General features: G+C 49.3%; 6 protein-coding genes and 1 non-coding gene across 7 annotated transcripts; 2 read left to right on the top strand and 5 right to left on the bottom strand.

Annotated features, from left to right (window-relative positions):
- Window positions 1-3,903: 3,903 nt before the first annotated feature.
- ACHE_40472S (acetamidase/formamidase family protein) lies at window positions 3,904-5,366 on the bottom strand (the record flags this gene model as incomplete). Its single annotated transcript, XM_043278674.1, has 5 exons — window positions 3,904-4,491; window positions 4,547-4,823; window positions 4,876-5,164; window positions 5,219-5,237; window positions 5,292-5,366. 5 exons carry the CDS (start codon window positions 5,364-5,366, stop codon window positions 3,904-3,906), a joined length of 1,248 nt encoding a protein of 415 aa, XP_043136430.1.
- Window positions 5,367-5,771: 405 nt separating this feature from the next.
- Window positions 5,772-5,888, bottom strand: ACHE_t40008S. Its single transcript has one exon. It is a non-coding gene; the product is annotated as a tRNA-Leu (tRNA).
- A 136-nt stretch (window positions 5,889-6,024) lies between these two features.
- DIB1 (DIM1 family thioredoxin-like protein) lies at window positions 6,025-6,634 on the top strand (the record flags this gene model as incomplete). Its single annotated transcript, XM_043278673.1, has 4 exons — window positions 6,025-6,273; window positions 6,342-6,369; window positions 6,419-6,461; window positions 6,523-6,634. 4 exons carry the CDS (start codon window positions 6,025-6,027, stop codon window positions 6,632-6,634), a joined length of 432 nt encoding a protein of 143 aa, XP_043136429.1.
- A 274-nt stretch (window positions 6,635-6,908) lies between these two features.
- ACHE_40470S (NAD(P)/FAD-dependent oxidoreductase) lies at window positions 6,909-8,297 on the bottom strand (the record flags this gene model as incomplete). The annotated part of the gene is made up of 2 exons (XM_043278672.1): window positions 6,909-8,059; window positions 8,108-8,297. 2 exons carry the CDS (start codon window positions 8,295-8,297, stop codon window positions 6,909-6,911), a joined length of 1,341 nt encoding a protein of 446 aa, XP_043136428.1.
- Window positions 8,298-8,968: 671 nt separating this feature from the next.
- Window positions 8,969-10,957, top strand: ACHE_40469A (putative MFS transporter; the record flags this gene model as incomplete). Its single annotated transcript, XM_043278671.1, has 6 exons — window positions 8,969-9,026; window positions 9,085-9,167; window positions 9,234-9,596; window positions 9,846-10,309; window positions 10,388-10,646; window positions 10,724-10,957. The coding sequence occupies 6 exons, from the start codon at window positions 8,969-8,971 to the stop codon at window positions 10,955-10,957; spliced, it is 1,461 nt and encodes a 486-aa protein (XP_043136427.1).
- A 235-nt stretch (window positions 10,958-11,192) lies between these two features.
- On the bottom strand, window positions 11,193-12,565 carry CPR6 (peptidyl-prolyl cis-trans isomerase cpr6; the record flags this gene model as incomplete). The annotated part of the gene is made up of 5 exons (XM_043278670.1): window positions 11,193-12,133; window positions 12,187-12,273; window positions 12,330-12,339; window positions 12,400-12,467; window positions 12,553-12,565. The coding sequence occupies 5 exons, from the start codon at window positions 12,563-12,565 to the stop codon at window positions 11,193-11,195; spliced, it is 1,119 nt and encodes a 372-aa protein (XP_043136426.1).
- Window positions 12,566-12,856: 291 nt separating this feature from the next.
- Window positions 12,857-13,762, bottom strand: DTD1 (D-aminoacyl-tRNA deacylase; the record flags this gene model as incomplete). Its single annotated transcript, XM_043278669.1, has 5 exons — window positions 12,857-13,060; window positions 13,145-13,371; window positions 13,424-13,466; window positions 13,528-13,706; window positions 13,756-13,762. The coding sequence occupies 5 exons, from the start codon at window positions 13,760-13,762 to the stop codon at window positions 12,857-12,859; spliced, it is 660 nt and encodes a 219-aa protein (XP_043136425.1).
- Window positions 13,763-14,261: the final 499 nt, after the last annotated feature.

Here is a 14,261-nt window from a genome sequence, read left to right as displayed (position 1 = left end):
AGGTCAGGAAGTGGGATTTTTTGGGCCATTGTAGCAGGCGGACTTGCTATTGAAGCAAAGGGTGAATGGGAGAAAGCGGCTTTGTGCGTCGCAGACCGCGATGGGCCACTCTGAGATATCCGCCTGAAGATAGCCAACCAAGCCACAAACAGTTATGGCTGTGTTGGCTGCGATTTCATGCACGGGGAAGATTTGCCGTCTCACTGGTAAGCTTTGAAGACCATGAAAATCATTGAATGCTCGACTGGCACTCACGTGGTCTTCGATGTGTTGACTCCCGATGGGATGCGGGAGATTTCATCTTTGCGTTGATGCGCTTGTCCGCGGTTTGACCATTTGACAAAAATAACAAGACTCCTGGAAGCATACGCACCACAACAAATAAAGAGTTTGTTTCTCAATGCTCCACGGTCTCTCTGAGTCCCGAATGCACCACAATGGATGGGGATGAGGACTCGCACAGACAGTCAGTTCGGGTAAATCATGTCTTCTGTAATAGTTCTGCAAATCGTCTGATCCGTCGCTTAAACACATGACTTTGGGATTTTGGTTTCCATTGCGTTCTGGGACCATACTGCAGCCAGATGCTCGTTATGTTTTCCTGCTTCGTTCGGGTTAAACGCTGTGCATGCGGATCATACAGTAATCTTGCTATCTTCATGACCTCACTGTAAGTTCCACTGCATTTCAGGTGCGAATATACTAGCCGTGTCATTGCAATGGGCCGTTGCTTTCAACAGCGACGGCTCTGTACAATGTCTGTGTGGATTTGGACCTCCCTCGAGTCTCAAGAAGGTAGCTTCATAGCTGTGTTTCATCTGCAGGCTAGTGCGGGCCAGTTTGTTTCGGGGAAGCACTTTGCCTCGAGGAAGAATAGCTTTTGTATGTCATTCGATTTAGGTTGGGGCTTGTGAGTAGGACGTTTGCCTTCTTTCTAGTACATGTTCCCATCTCCTTGTATAGCTGGATGGTGTAAGGGCTTGCTGCGATAAATGCTTCGAAATAGGTTGTCATTTCTTCCCGCTCGCTAAATGCTGAGCGAGCGGACCAAGCGCTGCTTTGTTAGATAGCGTTTCGATTCACAACTAGTTCATTAGGTGTGAGCGTGAACACTCTGTAGCAGTTTTGCAAAGTTTTGGCACCACAGTTTTCCCCTTGCTGCAGCATTTAAGTCAAAAGGAGCCTGTCACCAGGTTATTTCCCATGGGCTTTGGGCTAATATCGTGCAGCTATGCTCAACTCTCTGGGCTTGTTGAGGCCCTGTATAATATATCGAGAATCGAATGTATGTATTTGGACTGTATAATGGTGGCAATCTGCCACGATGTAGTGTGCCTGCACGACCCGACTAAGCGGCACCATGTTTTCGGACGCGAATCCAGCGTTCTTGCGCAACACGTAAGTATCTGTCGATTGCCACCTCTATGCTCGGTCGCACTCAACATGAGCGACGACGGTGTCCAGACGAACCCAAGGAGGAAACGGCGTATCATTTGATGGTAATCAAAACCGATGGCCGGTAGATGAGGGCGATTTGATGATCTTCTTGAAGCGCGTCTCGTTTGGGTTGTACCTCTTTAGCTATCATTACCCGCATGGGCAGGATGGGATGTCATCATCTATTCCCAAACATTATAGGCACACTGTCGTGCCGTTTGAATGATTGATAGCAGGTAGTGGTATCCATCCCGAGCTAGAATGGTACTTTCGGAAAGCGAGCTTCGCGGCTCCCGTCATGATTGTGTATCAATGGCAGTTGATGTTATTTCAGGTTGCTAGGAATTGACTGTAGGGTCAGTCTTTGCTTCATATGCGAATAGCAAGTCGTTATAGCCTATTCTTTGCAGTAGAAATGAGTTTTCGCTATCTCAGTTTGTCTTGCGGGATAAAGCTCGAAAATTCCTTCCAGTTCACTTTGATTCCAGACATTTTTGATATCCGGCACAAGAACCCCCAGTTGAGTTCTTCTCGTCCGACAAGGTACACCTTTCGTTTCTAGTCGAATGAAGATAAGCCCTCAGTGCCTGTAGATTGTCCAGTTCATAGTTCGGCGCTTCCTTTCGACAGCGCAAACAAATAGCCGGGAATCTCCGAGTAAGCGGAATGGCTTCCCTTTAGAGTCCATAATTCGATATTCAGTGGTGAAAATGCGTCTGCCATCCTCGATTGCTTCAGGAAGCACGGTTTCACTTAGAATGCTGTAATAATAGTAAAAGTCCCGTCGTCCGGTCTCTAATTGTCGTCTCTAAGAACAACGTCATGTCTTTTCTCGTCAATTTAAAGACCTATTAGCCGACCTGAGAGAATACATGGACAGCTTCATGGGATACTCACAGTATTTCGATACAAGGCCCAATCTATAATGTTCGGCAGTAACGGCTTTGGGATGGTGGCAGGGTAATTCATTGTGCCACCAAACATTTCGGACTCATCCACCTTGTCTGCGATTTGCCCTGCTTTTTCCCAAGTTCAATCTGTGGTGCCATATATTTCTTGATGCTTGTGAAACATAAGAGCATTTCCCAATGGGCACTTCACTTCCACGTACGGCAAATTGCTGCAAGACCTTGATACAGGGAGTATGAATACGCAAGCTCAAGATATCGCTAGAACTGCATGGATGATTCCGGTTTCTAAAATATTGGTAAGCACCATAGGCTGGTTATTCTTGCCGGAGGCTGTTGTAGCAGATATAGTTAGCATGGGGGTGCCAATCGCAGGCACTGTGAACCGTTAATTCTTGCCAGGAGCCAAAGAAGTAATTCCAAGATCTAAAGTAATAGCTGCTGCTGACAACCTGTTTTGGAGCCCAAGCTGTTGGCCAACATCTCTCGTTTGTAATCCGCTATAGGTTGCAAAAGTATAGCACACGCGAAGGAGTCGGGGTCACTCTGTTTTTTCCTCTCGTTTTCGGGTGTGCATACGCCAGGTAGGGAGTCTCTCCGATGGAGAACCTCTGTGGTTCTGGACTTCAGAACTGCAAAATTAACATTGTTCTTACCCGGGAGCGGGGCAGGCCACGTCGCGTCGAAGTAGCTCTTTCTATCGTATGTCACCTCACTATTACAGGTGATGCTCACGTCCAAATTTGGGAACATCGTCAACACTGCTGTAAATTACGATATCGATACAAACGATGTTATCTTGTTGGTATTTGTTCCAGGAAACATCCAACTGCGGGAGTAAGTCAAATAGGACTAAGTACAAGTCAAAATATGAGGACATATGAAAGGATACTAACCGGGAACTTCTCTCTTCGATGGCCGTAGCTTTTCGGATCGGAAAACGACCTCTTAGGGTGGATTGATATTGGCACGGTTGGTAATAAATTGTAAGAAAGATGGGCGAAAGATTGTAAATAACAGTTGGTTTTTCTCTCCTTGCGCGTCCGAGCTCATAGGCAACCCTTTGGCAACATAATTGGTGACTTCGAATATCGCATTTGGTGGGTATATTGTGTTCCACGCAAGTTCTGCCTTGGACTACCAGTTTGTATGTCTCATCATCAAATCTCACTGATATACTCACTTTTCGGTTCACGAAATGTTGGGCCAGTGTGACCCTGGAATCTCGGTTCGGTCCAGAATATCCGTCTTCTGACTGTATAATAAGATGTGGGAAACGCCTAGCGTGATGAGGTTTTGAGGTTTTCAAGATCGCTTAGTATCAGTTTAATAGCTTGAAGGAAGTGTGTTGGACTAGTCTGACCTGTGTATGTTGGAATCGTCCTTGGGTGCTGTGTAGGCAGGTGGTGTAGAAATTCATGAGGGAAAGAGAATATTTTCCGCATAGTGACTGATCAACCATGGATAATATTGGCCTACTAGTGAATGCAAATCAACAAAGGTGTAAATATAGACCATTATTCACTGACATAAGTAACACCAAGACCATTACAGCAAGTCAAAGAAATGAACTACTAGCAAACGCACAACTCCCCATATCCCTCTTAACAACCTCCGCCTCAGGCCGAACATCAAAATCAAAAATATCCATCGGTATTCCCATCGTAGTACACGCATTCGGAATATCAACAATACCAGCAATATGCCCCTGCACCGGCGCAGAACTAAGCAGCAAATATAACTGATAATCATTATATCCATACCTCCGCAGATACTCAATCGCCCGTAAGCAGGTTTGCCGGTACGCAACAGTAGTATCGAGATAATGCTGCTTCCCCTGGTCGTCGACAGAGAATCCCTCGAAAGTTAGATATCGGCCGGGCCCAAAATGAGGCTCGACGGGTCCTGGTATGTAGATGGGGGATTTCATGGCCATCTTGGCCATGCCGTCTTTGAGGACGCTGAATTTCAGGGTGATCTCGCCGGCCATTTCAATCGCGCCACAGAAGGATATCTCACCGTCGCCTTGGGAGAAGTGTAGATCGCCGACGGAGAATTTGGCGCCGGGGACGTGGATGGGGAGGTAGATTTTGGAGCCGCGGGAGAGGTTTTTGATGTCGGCGTTGCCGCCATTTTCGGGACGGCCCTGGTCTGTCAGTTTCTCCCAGATAAAGGTATAATGGGGAGGGATCAAGATGTACAGGAATCGTGCGAGCTCCTTCTCGTGCAATCTTTTCTATGAGGCTTTCTTGTGCAGCACCGGCATGCGCACCTTTTGGCTCCGGTGGCTTGGCGACATCTCGATCAGCGGAGGCATTTGCTGCAATCAGTTCACCCTCGCGACGGTTCCATTCTGCTAGAATCTCTGCAGTTGGTGCACAGCCCAGGATTCCTGGATGGATGAGGCCGGGGAAGCGCACACCGGGAATGTGACGAGAAGAGCAGAAGATCCCTTCAAAATCCCAAATTGCTTTGGCCCTGAATCACGGACTGTCAGCAATGAGACCGCTGGCTGCGCATGGCTACGTACGGCTTCGGGTATATCTCGTCAAGAAATCCTCCCCCGTTATTCCGATCGAAGATGCCTCCGAAACCCCATGGCTCATCTTGCAGCGGCTGCACATCTTGGATTTCGACTACTAGAACGTCTCCAGGCTCTGCAGATTCGATGTCGAAGGGTCCAGATAGGTAGTGGATTCGTGTCAGGTCGACGTTCTTGATATCATCGGCAGAATCATCGTTCTTGATCTGGCCTCCAGTCCAGTCGATGCATTCGATCTTTACGACTTCATTTTGTGCAATCGTGCTAACGGAGGGGACTATACAATGCCTCGGTCAGTTAACATTGAAGAATAGTTGTCATAGGAAATTACCGTCAGGATGCCATCTATTCTATAGTCCAGTTAGCACGTATCTCCCATAGCCCCCATAGAGCCCTTGACGTACATGAAGACCTGGTTGCTCCCACGCCGGCTTCCCACGATCGATCTTGAGAGCAGTGCGAATTTGTCCGGTGCCCATTATGCGCTTCGCTATTGTTTAAATTGCTTTATGAGTCGAATCCAACTGGCAATGACCCTTTATAGAGGAATGCATCGGCTTATCTCGGCTTTCCATGGTTATCAGGGCATTCCCCGCCTGCGGAGAAACGATCCGATGCCCTATCAGACCATGTTCAGGAAGCATTATTATGTATGTACTCCGCATTGGAGAAAGTGCGTTATCTTCAAACCCGGATTCCGACAGCTGCAGGTTTTCATGTGCAGCTGTCATCTTATGCGGAGTTGATGTGGGGTTGGTTACCAGACCTGGGCTAACAAAGGACCGAACAATGCAGCAAACTGTTTGAGATTCACTGGACTGGTTTTGAGGACAAAAATAGAAGAGAAGAGAAAATACTCTAAAAAAAAAAATGAAAGAGAGAATTGACAAGGGTGGGATTCGAACCCACGCCCCTTGCGAGACACGGAAGCTTACCCGAAGGAGAGCTTGAGAGATTCAGTAGCCTGAACCGTGCGCCTTAGACCACTCGGCCACCTTGCCACTGCTGGTGTATTTTGCAGTTATAAAATATATGATCATCTACCAACTTATCACGTGCAAAGCTCATGTTCTCCGAATCAACCGCCACCATCTTCAATCAACCCCGCGCATTGTCAAGAAAGAAAGACACTCCAACATGGGTTCCGTGATTCTGCCTCACCTACACTCGGCCTGGCATGTCGACCAGTCCATTCTCAGCGAAGATGACCGTTTAGTGATCATCCGTTTTGGCAAGGACGGCCACCCGGACTGTCTGCGCCAGGACGATGTGCTCGCCAAAATCGCGGAGAAAGTGAAGAACTTTGCCGTGGTTTACCTGTGTGATATTGATGAGGTCCCGGATTTCAATTCTATGTACGAGCTTTACGATCCGATGACAATAATGGTATGTACCGCTCTTCTTTGGTGTTTGCACAAAAGGTATGGTTGGTTGCTGACAGGTGCTCTCTGCAGTTCTTCTTTAGGAATAAGCATATGATGTGTATGTCTCAGCGCTTGGCTATCGTTGATTTACAGCTAACATCTTCAAGGTGATTTCGGAACTGGTAATAATAACAAGCTGAACTGGTTACTGTGAGTTCCCCTAACTCTTTATTATGTGGTTTGGCTGTGACTCATGCTGATACATCTTCAGAGAGGACAAACAGGAGTTGATCGATATCATCGAAACGATCTACCGCGGCGCGAAGAAGGGTCGGGGCCTGGTCGTCAGCCCCAAGGATTACTCCACGAGATACCGTTACTAGGTGGGAATCGGGTTGGGCCTTGCGTCCTGTAACGTTTACGATACCATGCCAATCAAAAGCTCACCACACGAATTATCGGTGATGCGTGCCTCCATGCCGATGCGTTCCTTCCTTTTTGGAAGACAATACTGCCGTTGATGGTCGTGTGGACTACGGGGAAGGCCGTGACAGTGGAGTGAAGGACTCAATTCGAAGGAAGTGGGTTTATTCGTCCCGTTGGCTCTTATTGTAGGGGGTATGTTATGACAATAACTACTGTAGCAGTATAATAGCACTACAGTCGACTTTTCGCGTCAACGATCTTTGTCCACTCATCTTCACCCACCTCTTGAAAGTCCATAACCTTGAAAGGCCCCCCATACCGATTCTGAGTAGATCTCCAGTCCCGATGATCTGCTATTTCCGGCCGCCACCGCACAACATGCTTCAACTCCTTCTGCAGAACCCCCTCCAAAGCATCTGCAATAAACCCCCCAATTGTAGGCATTTGCATAGCGCCATTCCCAGACCCTCCAACAGCCAGCAACAGCGATGCATGATCCGGATGCCTATCAATCAAGAAAGCCCGATCCACTGTATCTGCATCCCAACAAATCCTCGCAAATGCCAACGGCCTTCTTGCCAGATGCGGCATGGTATCGCTTAGGAAATCCCTAGCCCGCGCCTCCGCCTCAAGCGGAATCTGATGTCTAGCAAATGGGATACTGCGTATTTCACCGGAGTGCTGCGGATCAGGCACGAAGTTACAGTATCCGGGATGTTCGTCGCAGATCTTAAGCTCGTGCTTGTCTTCGTCGGGTTCCATGAAGAAGCCCTTCGCGATATTGAAGAGGACGGGGAGGTTGCGGTATCGTTGCGCTTCTTCAGGGGTCATGCGGATGTGGCAGAGTGTCCATGCTGTTGGGCGTAGTTGGTTTTTGAAGTCTAGAAGACGGTCACTTCCTGCGCCGGCGGCGAGGATGGTATGCTGTGCACGGTGGACGATTCCATCTTCGGTTTCGGCTCCGATAACGTCACCATTTTCGTAGACGAGCGAGATTACATTTCCCTGCGGCGAACCTGTCACGAAACTGACACCCAGCCGCTTTGCTTCGCTATAAGTAGAGACCATGGCCTTCCGCGCATGGATCCATCCCGCACCGGTCTTATTCAACCAGCCTTTCCATCCCGGGAAGCCTCCTGTCAATATACCCGGGGGCATGGTCTTGCGGAAATCTTCGGCCGACTCTAACTTCACCAAATTCCCGGACTTGGTCGGATCGATCTCATCTTCTTGGATGTGTTTGATCAACTCTGGCGTATGGCCGGAGACAATCGCGCCCGTCTCGTGGAAGTAGGGCTGAAAAACTGGGTCTGTTTTCCACCCGTTCAATGCCGCTCTGGTGCATGTTGCGAAGGCGAGACTTATGGAGTCAGAATTGGGGTCTATCTTCGTTAGCTGCCTGTATGTAACTGCTCTTTGGGGATATGGACCTTTCAATTCACGATGCTCCATGATCTTGTTGATATCATTGCCGGCTGCAATGGGCGATGGCACCTGATGAGGATCAAGCACGGTGACCTTTGTATATCCCCGACGGGCGAGATGCAGAGCCGTCGAGCAGCCCCAGGTACCTGCGCCGACAATGAGAATTGATGACGAAGGATTGAGTGATGGTGTCATATTGTAGAGCCTGGAGCCAGAGTTGTAGTTTTCTTGGTACGATAGAGACGGGAATTCAGTGATACGAAGTCAACGAGCTTTATCAGATGACGCCAGATACGGCTATAAATACAGAAACAAAAGGAACAATTTCGATGTATATCTATAGTTCGATTGAACTTATTTTTATCCGATAGGGCCAGTCGCAGATCGCATCGGCTGGACCTTCCCCTGCCTTTCTCCGCATTCTGTACAGGCTCAGATTTACCATTTTGGGAAATGTCAGGATAACGTTTCTCCGCAGTATCCGGAACTGCGGCTGCGATTATCAGAGTCTTTCCAGGATTGTCTGTTCGTATCTTATCCAATCAATTATGGCATACAGTAGAGCATTCTGTTGTTCGTCTGGTTTCCGCATTGATCATACGTCCCGTGGTATACAAAACTACATCTCCACCGTTCTTCTCCGCCACTGATTATCTTCCATCTCGGCTGATATCTATGACAATGAGAGGTTGGATGAGACGAGACATGGCCTCAAGCCCCTCATTGTGTCTTTATCACCCGAGGTTGCTATCTTGCTCGGGTTATGCCGATGTTGATGTCCATATATATATCCTGTTCTTGTATTCAGAATGGGGCTGCTTTCCGCGTTTATACTCCAGGTCTGTGGAAGGACTTGAGTTCTCATTATGGTTCCCTCAAATGATATTATGACAGATGTGCCAGGCACTGTGTACCTGGTGGATGGTAAGCCACTATACATCCTCTCCTTGCCCGGATTGTATGCTTGTACTAACAGACAAAGCATCCGGAAGCCTCGATGCAGCCCGTTCCGGACGCGATATCCTCCTAGTCCCTCAGCCTACGCACACTCAGGCTGATCCGCTGGTGCGCACCACACCACTACCCTGACACCATATATATCCAGTCCACTAACACCAAAAACCACCACAGAACTGGCCCAAATACAAAAAGTACTGGTCCCTCTTCCTAATCTCGGCCTACGCCTGCATAATGTCCTTCGGCGAGAACAACTGGGGCGCAGCCTGGACAACCATCTCCGAAGAAACAGGCGTGACCTTGAACAACATGAACGGCGGCTCGGCACTGAACTACCTCCTCCTAGGCTTTGTGAACATCATCTGGATTCCGTCTGCTATGAAGTTTGGACGGAAGATTATTTATATTCTGAGCTTGCTGTTTATTTTAGCTGGTGGTGTTTGGGGAGGGTTTTTTGAGGGGACGGCGCAGTATTATCTTATGATGGTTGTTACGGGGATTGGGACGGCGGCGTATCAGGCTTTGATTCAGTTGACGGTTGGTTTCCTTTTTCCTACTGGGGCAGTGGGTTGTGCTGATTGGTAGATCTTTGATATGTTCTTCTCGCATGAGCGTGGTCGGATGCTAGCCGTTTATATCTTCTTCCAGCAGTTAGGGTCTATATTGGGGTTGATTCTGGGAGGATATATTTCGGATGGGATTGGATGGAGATGGAGCCAGCCTATTGTTGCGATTGCTGCTGTATGTCCCATACCACCTGCTTTAAGGACTGTGCTAACTTTCTAGGCCATCCTAATCCTCCTATTCATCTTCACTTTCGACGACACCATTTTTCCACGCTATCGGTTCCGAAACGAAGCCTCCACAGAACCGTCCAAACATGACAAAACAGCCCAGCCTTCACCGACAAAGGATGAAAAAGACGAAAAACCAGACCCTAGCCAGACCATAACGGCCAGCCACAGCGCCGGCGAAATCTCCATGCCGCCACGAACATATCTCCAAAAACTAGCACCCATCCACTACTTCAAAGACGACCAAACAACCTGGTTCCAGTACTTCCGCCGTCCATTCTACCTTTTCCTATTCCCGAACATCGTCCTCGCCGGTATCCAGTTCGCCTTCGGCTGCACGGCCGGCATCGTCTCCTTCAACACCATCTCAGAAATCATGACAGAACCACCATACAACTGGAGTGCCGGCTCAGCCGGCCTCTTATTCCTCGCAGCTCTCGTTGGCAACTTCATCGGGTATCCCGTTCCCCCTCCTTCCATATACCCCCTCCACGCTTGTTTGTTTTATCTAACCACCCGTCAATGCGAATGCAGAATGGCCATCGGCTCCCTCTCAGACTATCTAGTCCTGACCCTAACCCGCCGCAACAAAGGCTACAAAGAGCCCGAGATGCGCCTCTACGCATACATCTTCTCACTGTTCCTCGCGGCCGTCGGATACTTCACGTACGGCTGGGGCGCGACGGCGGGAAGCCATTGGATGGCTATTGCTGTGGGGTTGTGCTGTATGATTGCGCAGCAGGTTTCGGCGACAAGTATTGCGACGGCATATGCGATGGAATGTTTTGATCAGGTGTGTCCTGCCTTGCGCCCCGCTTCACTTTCAACTTGTCATGGTGAAATGTGTTTCTGACAGTGGGTGGTGAGTAGATATCTGGTGAATTGGTAATTGTGCTTGCGATCTGCTCGTCCGTTATCAATTTTGCGATATCGTTCTCTGTGCAGAATTTCATCGATGCGACGAGTTATGGGTGGACGTTCACGTTTTATGGGATTTGGGTGGTTTTGTCGATGCTTATGGGGGCGCCGATGATTGTTTGGGGGAAGAGTTGGAGAAGGAGGTGTAAGGGGAGATATGAGGCGTTTTTGGCGGAGATGAGGTAGTTTGTTACTTTTGCTATATTGTGTTACATATCTGTGGTTAAAATATGGTATGGTAAAAGGATGAAGAATGAGAATGAATTACGCCTGCTATGCTACCAAATGCTAAAAGAACAAATGGTCGAGGCACCTGCTGTAGAAATAGATTCTTTCCTCCCCAAGTGACTGATCGTTTCGTTTGTCTTCTGGAAATTAGATCATGGATATCATGAATCATACGCGTTAACACAACTCCACCTCACGAGAAGAACTTCTTAGCAGCAGCCTTCTCCTTAGCCGCCCGGTCCTTGATCGCCTTGTTGACCTTGGCTACCTCGTTAATGATAGCAGCATCCGAAGGAGCCAACTTGGAAGCCTCCTGAAGGTCCTTGAGCGCATCCTCTTCCTCCTTCAGGCCCGAAGAGGCGACAGCACGGCGGTAGAGAGCCTTGGCCTTGTCCGCGTCCTTGGCACCAGCGGGACCAGCAACCTCAAGAGCATACGTAGCCCAGCTCTTGCCGTTCCGGAACTGACCGATCTTGTTGGCGAGGAGGGCGGAGTTGGAGTGGAGGGTGAAGCGGAGCGCCTTGAGCTGGCCCTCGAGCTCCTTGGGGTCGTTCTCGTCCGCCTCGGGGAACTCATTCAGATAGCGCAGACCCTTCTGGTACTTTTCGAGACCAAGCAGGTGGTCGCCGCCCTTGAATGCGGTGTTACCGAAGTTCTTGAGCTCCGAGGCGATCTTGTAGCACACTGGCGCGCTAAGTTCCTCGCCCTGGTGGTCGTCGGGGAAGTCCTCGTATGGGTCGCCGGTGGCATCGGGGACCTGCTTGGCTGCGTCGTCGTAGGCCTGGCCGGTGAGCTCACCACAGTCGACAATCGTCACGTCCGTGATAGGCTTGTCGGCCTGGGTGTTCATGTTTTCAATCTTGCGGACGACGCTCTTTCCGTTGACCACCTCGCCAAAGACCACGTGCTTGCCGTCGAGGTGGGGAGTGGGAACGGTGGTGATGAAGAACTGGCTGCCGTTCGTACCGGGGCCCGAGTTGGCCATGGAGAGGAGGAAGGGACGGTCATGCTGGAGATCGAAGTTCTCGTCGGGGAATTTCTCGCCGTAGATCGACTCGCCGCCGGTTCCGTTGAAGGCAGTAAAGTCACCACCCTGGATCATGAACTGCTTGATGACACGGTGGAAGATTGAACCTGGACGGAATCAGAGGTGTCTCGAATTGGGAGGAATTATCCATGCGACGTACCCTTGAAGCTCAATGGCTTGCCCTGCTGGCCCACGCCCTTCTCACCAGTGCAAAGAGCACGGAAATTCTCAGCAGTTTTAGGGACGACTGACTCGTCAGTTGCATATTCTATTAGAGAGGTATAGGATTGGGACGCTTGGTACCATCGTTGAACTGCGTGACAGAAGTTAGCTAGCTACCACAACTAGAGCTAAGCACATAGAGGAAACTCACCAATTCAAGAGCAATGCGGCCCATGGGCTGCTTGCCAATCTTGATATCGAAATAAACGCGAGGACGATCTGAAGCGCGCGCTGTTAGTTGATTTTTCTCCTATTTGCTTCAATCCGGAGCACCCCGCAGTTTGGAGGGGACGAAGGAACGTACGCGACTCGACCATGGTTGCTAGAAGAGAGGTGCTGAATAATGAAAATGAAAGAACCGAATGATTGAATCACAGAGAATAAGAAGTAAAAGTCGATGGGAGTGGAAGTGTGAGTAGAGATAGAAAGAAGGAAGAAGAGAATTGGTGGGGAGAAAACCCATACAAAGGCTGGGCTGGCCTTCAGGAAGCTTCCATGCACTGCACTGAATGTTCTACCCCAACTGCTGAATTCTTTATAGCTGGATCATTACAGTCATATCTACAGTATACATCAATTTTACTATGCTCTATACTACTGCTGTGGTGTTATTCCAGCAGCGTCGCGGGGAGCTTGAATTCATAGCTCTTCTGGCCCTCGGTCTGTCCACCCTTATCGCTGTCGCCCTCGGCTTTCCCTGTATTTTCTGCATTTCCCGACTTCTCTGGCTTCTCTGGTTTCTTTCCGGTCTGCTTATCCCCTTCCGGTGTCTTTTCTTTCTTCGGGAGTTTCGTATTAACCTCGATCGTGACCTGCGTATCATGTACCCATGCCAAAGTCAGCCCCTCTATACTCATCCAACAAGATTGGCAACGCAGAAAGAAAGTAAGCTATACCGCTTCTTCATCACTGCGGTAATCTAAACCCACCGGTCCATCGTTCTTCAGTTCGACATCCATCATCGCCTGGAAGACACCGTTTTTGACCCGTTCCGGCTTGTATGCTTCGCGTAGCCGTTGATAGAAGTAGTCATAGAGTCTGCGCGCGGTTTCGACATCGGCGGCTTCGTGGAAATCGGGCTGTTTGCCTTTGTTTAATTGCGCATAGAGGGTGAATTGCGAGACTGATTGGTCAGGTCTTCATGCCATCACTACCGAAGCAGGGACGAGCCATACCGCAGAGGATTTCGCCTTCAATGTCCTGGACATTTTTCTTCCACTGTTCCAACACATCGTCAGTCCCAGTTATCCTAGTCTGGTAATATGAACCTCGCACACACCTGCTTCCCGTTATCGTCCGGCCATAACCGACATCTGATGATCCTCGAGATCAAACTGTCTGCCTCCTTCTCGTCATCGCCTTTCCCGACTCCCGCCAGGACCAAAAGACCCCGCCCAATGGAAGATACCAGTTGATTATCGACCGTCACGGATGCGGACTTGACTCGTTGGATGACCGCTGGGACCCGGATTAGACCAGGTAGCTTGTCGCGGGGAAGCTGGCGCACCTTTCATGTTGATTTCTTTCTCTCTATCGTGTAGCAGACCGGGGATGTTTTTGTGCTAATATTAGAGGTATGACTATCAGACAAAGAGGTAGTCAGTTTTCTGTATGTGTATGTCTTGGACTAAAACGGCGGCTGCGGACGAGAATGCATGCGTACCTCAACCTGTAACAGGTGGCTATACAGCTGGGCTATAGCAGCGCAGGGATCAACAGCAAGTATAATAGGATATATATATATGCAGAACATAGAAGAGAGTGTCTAGTGGAATGGACTCTGCCCATACTATTGTCTCGTGCCTCAGTCTTGGCGCACCGGTCTTGGCATTATCTCCCCAAAAAGCATCACGACTGACGACAACGACTGCGACGACGATTCACTGTCGGCCATACAGGGCTACATTGCAATTCTCCTTCCTCTAACACCCAATTCGTGTTGTTTCTCCCATTCACGAAATATTCCCCTCATCCTTCTTTCCGCCCTCCGCAACCCGCTCCCACGCAATTTTG

This window comes from Aspergillus chevalieri, chromosome 4 (genome assembly GCF_016861735.1).
Source record: "Aspergillus chevalieri M1 DNA, chromosome 4, nearly complete sequence".
NCBI classification, from domain to species: Eukaryota; Fungi; Ascomycota; class Eurotiomycetes; order Eurotiales; family Aspergillaceae; genus Aspergillus; species Aspergillus chevalieri.
This window is presented reverse-complemented; position numbering and strand designations above follow the sequence as displayed.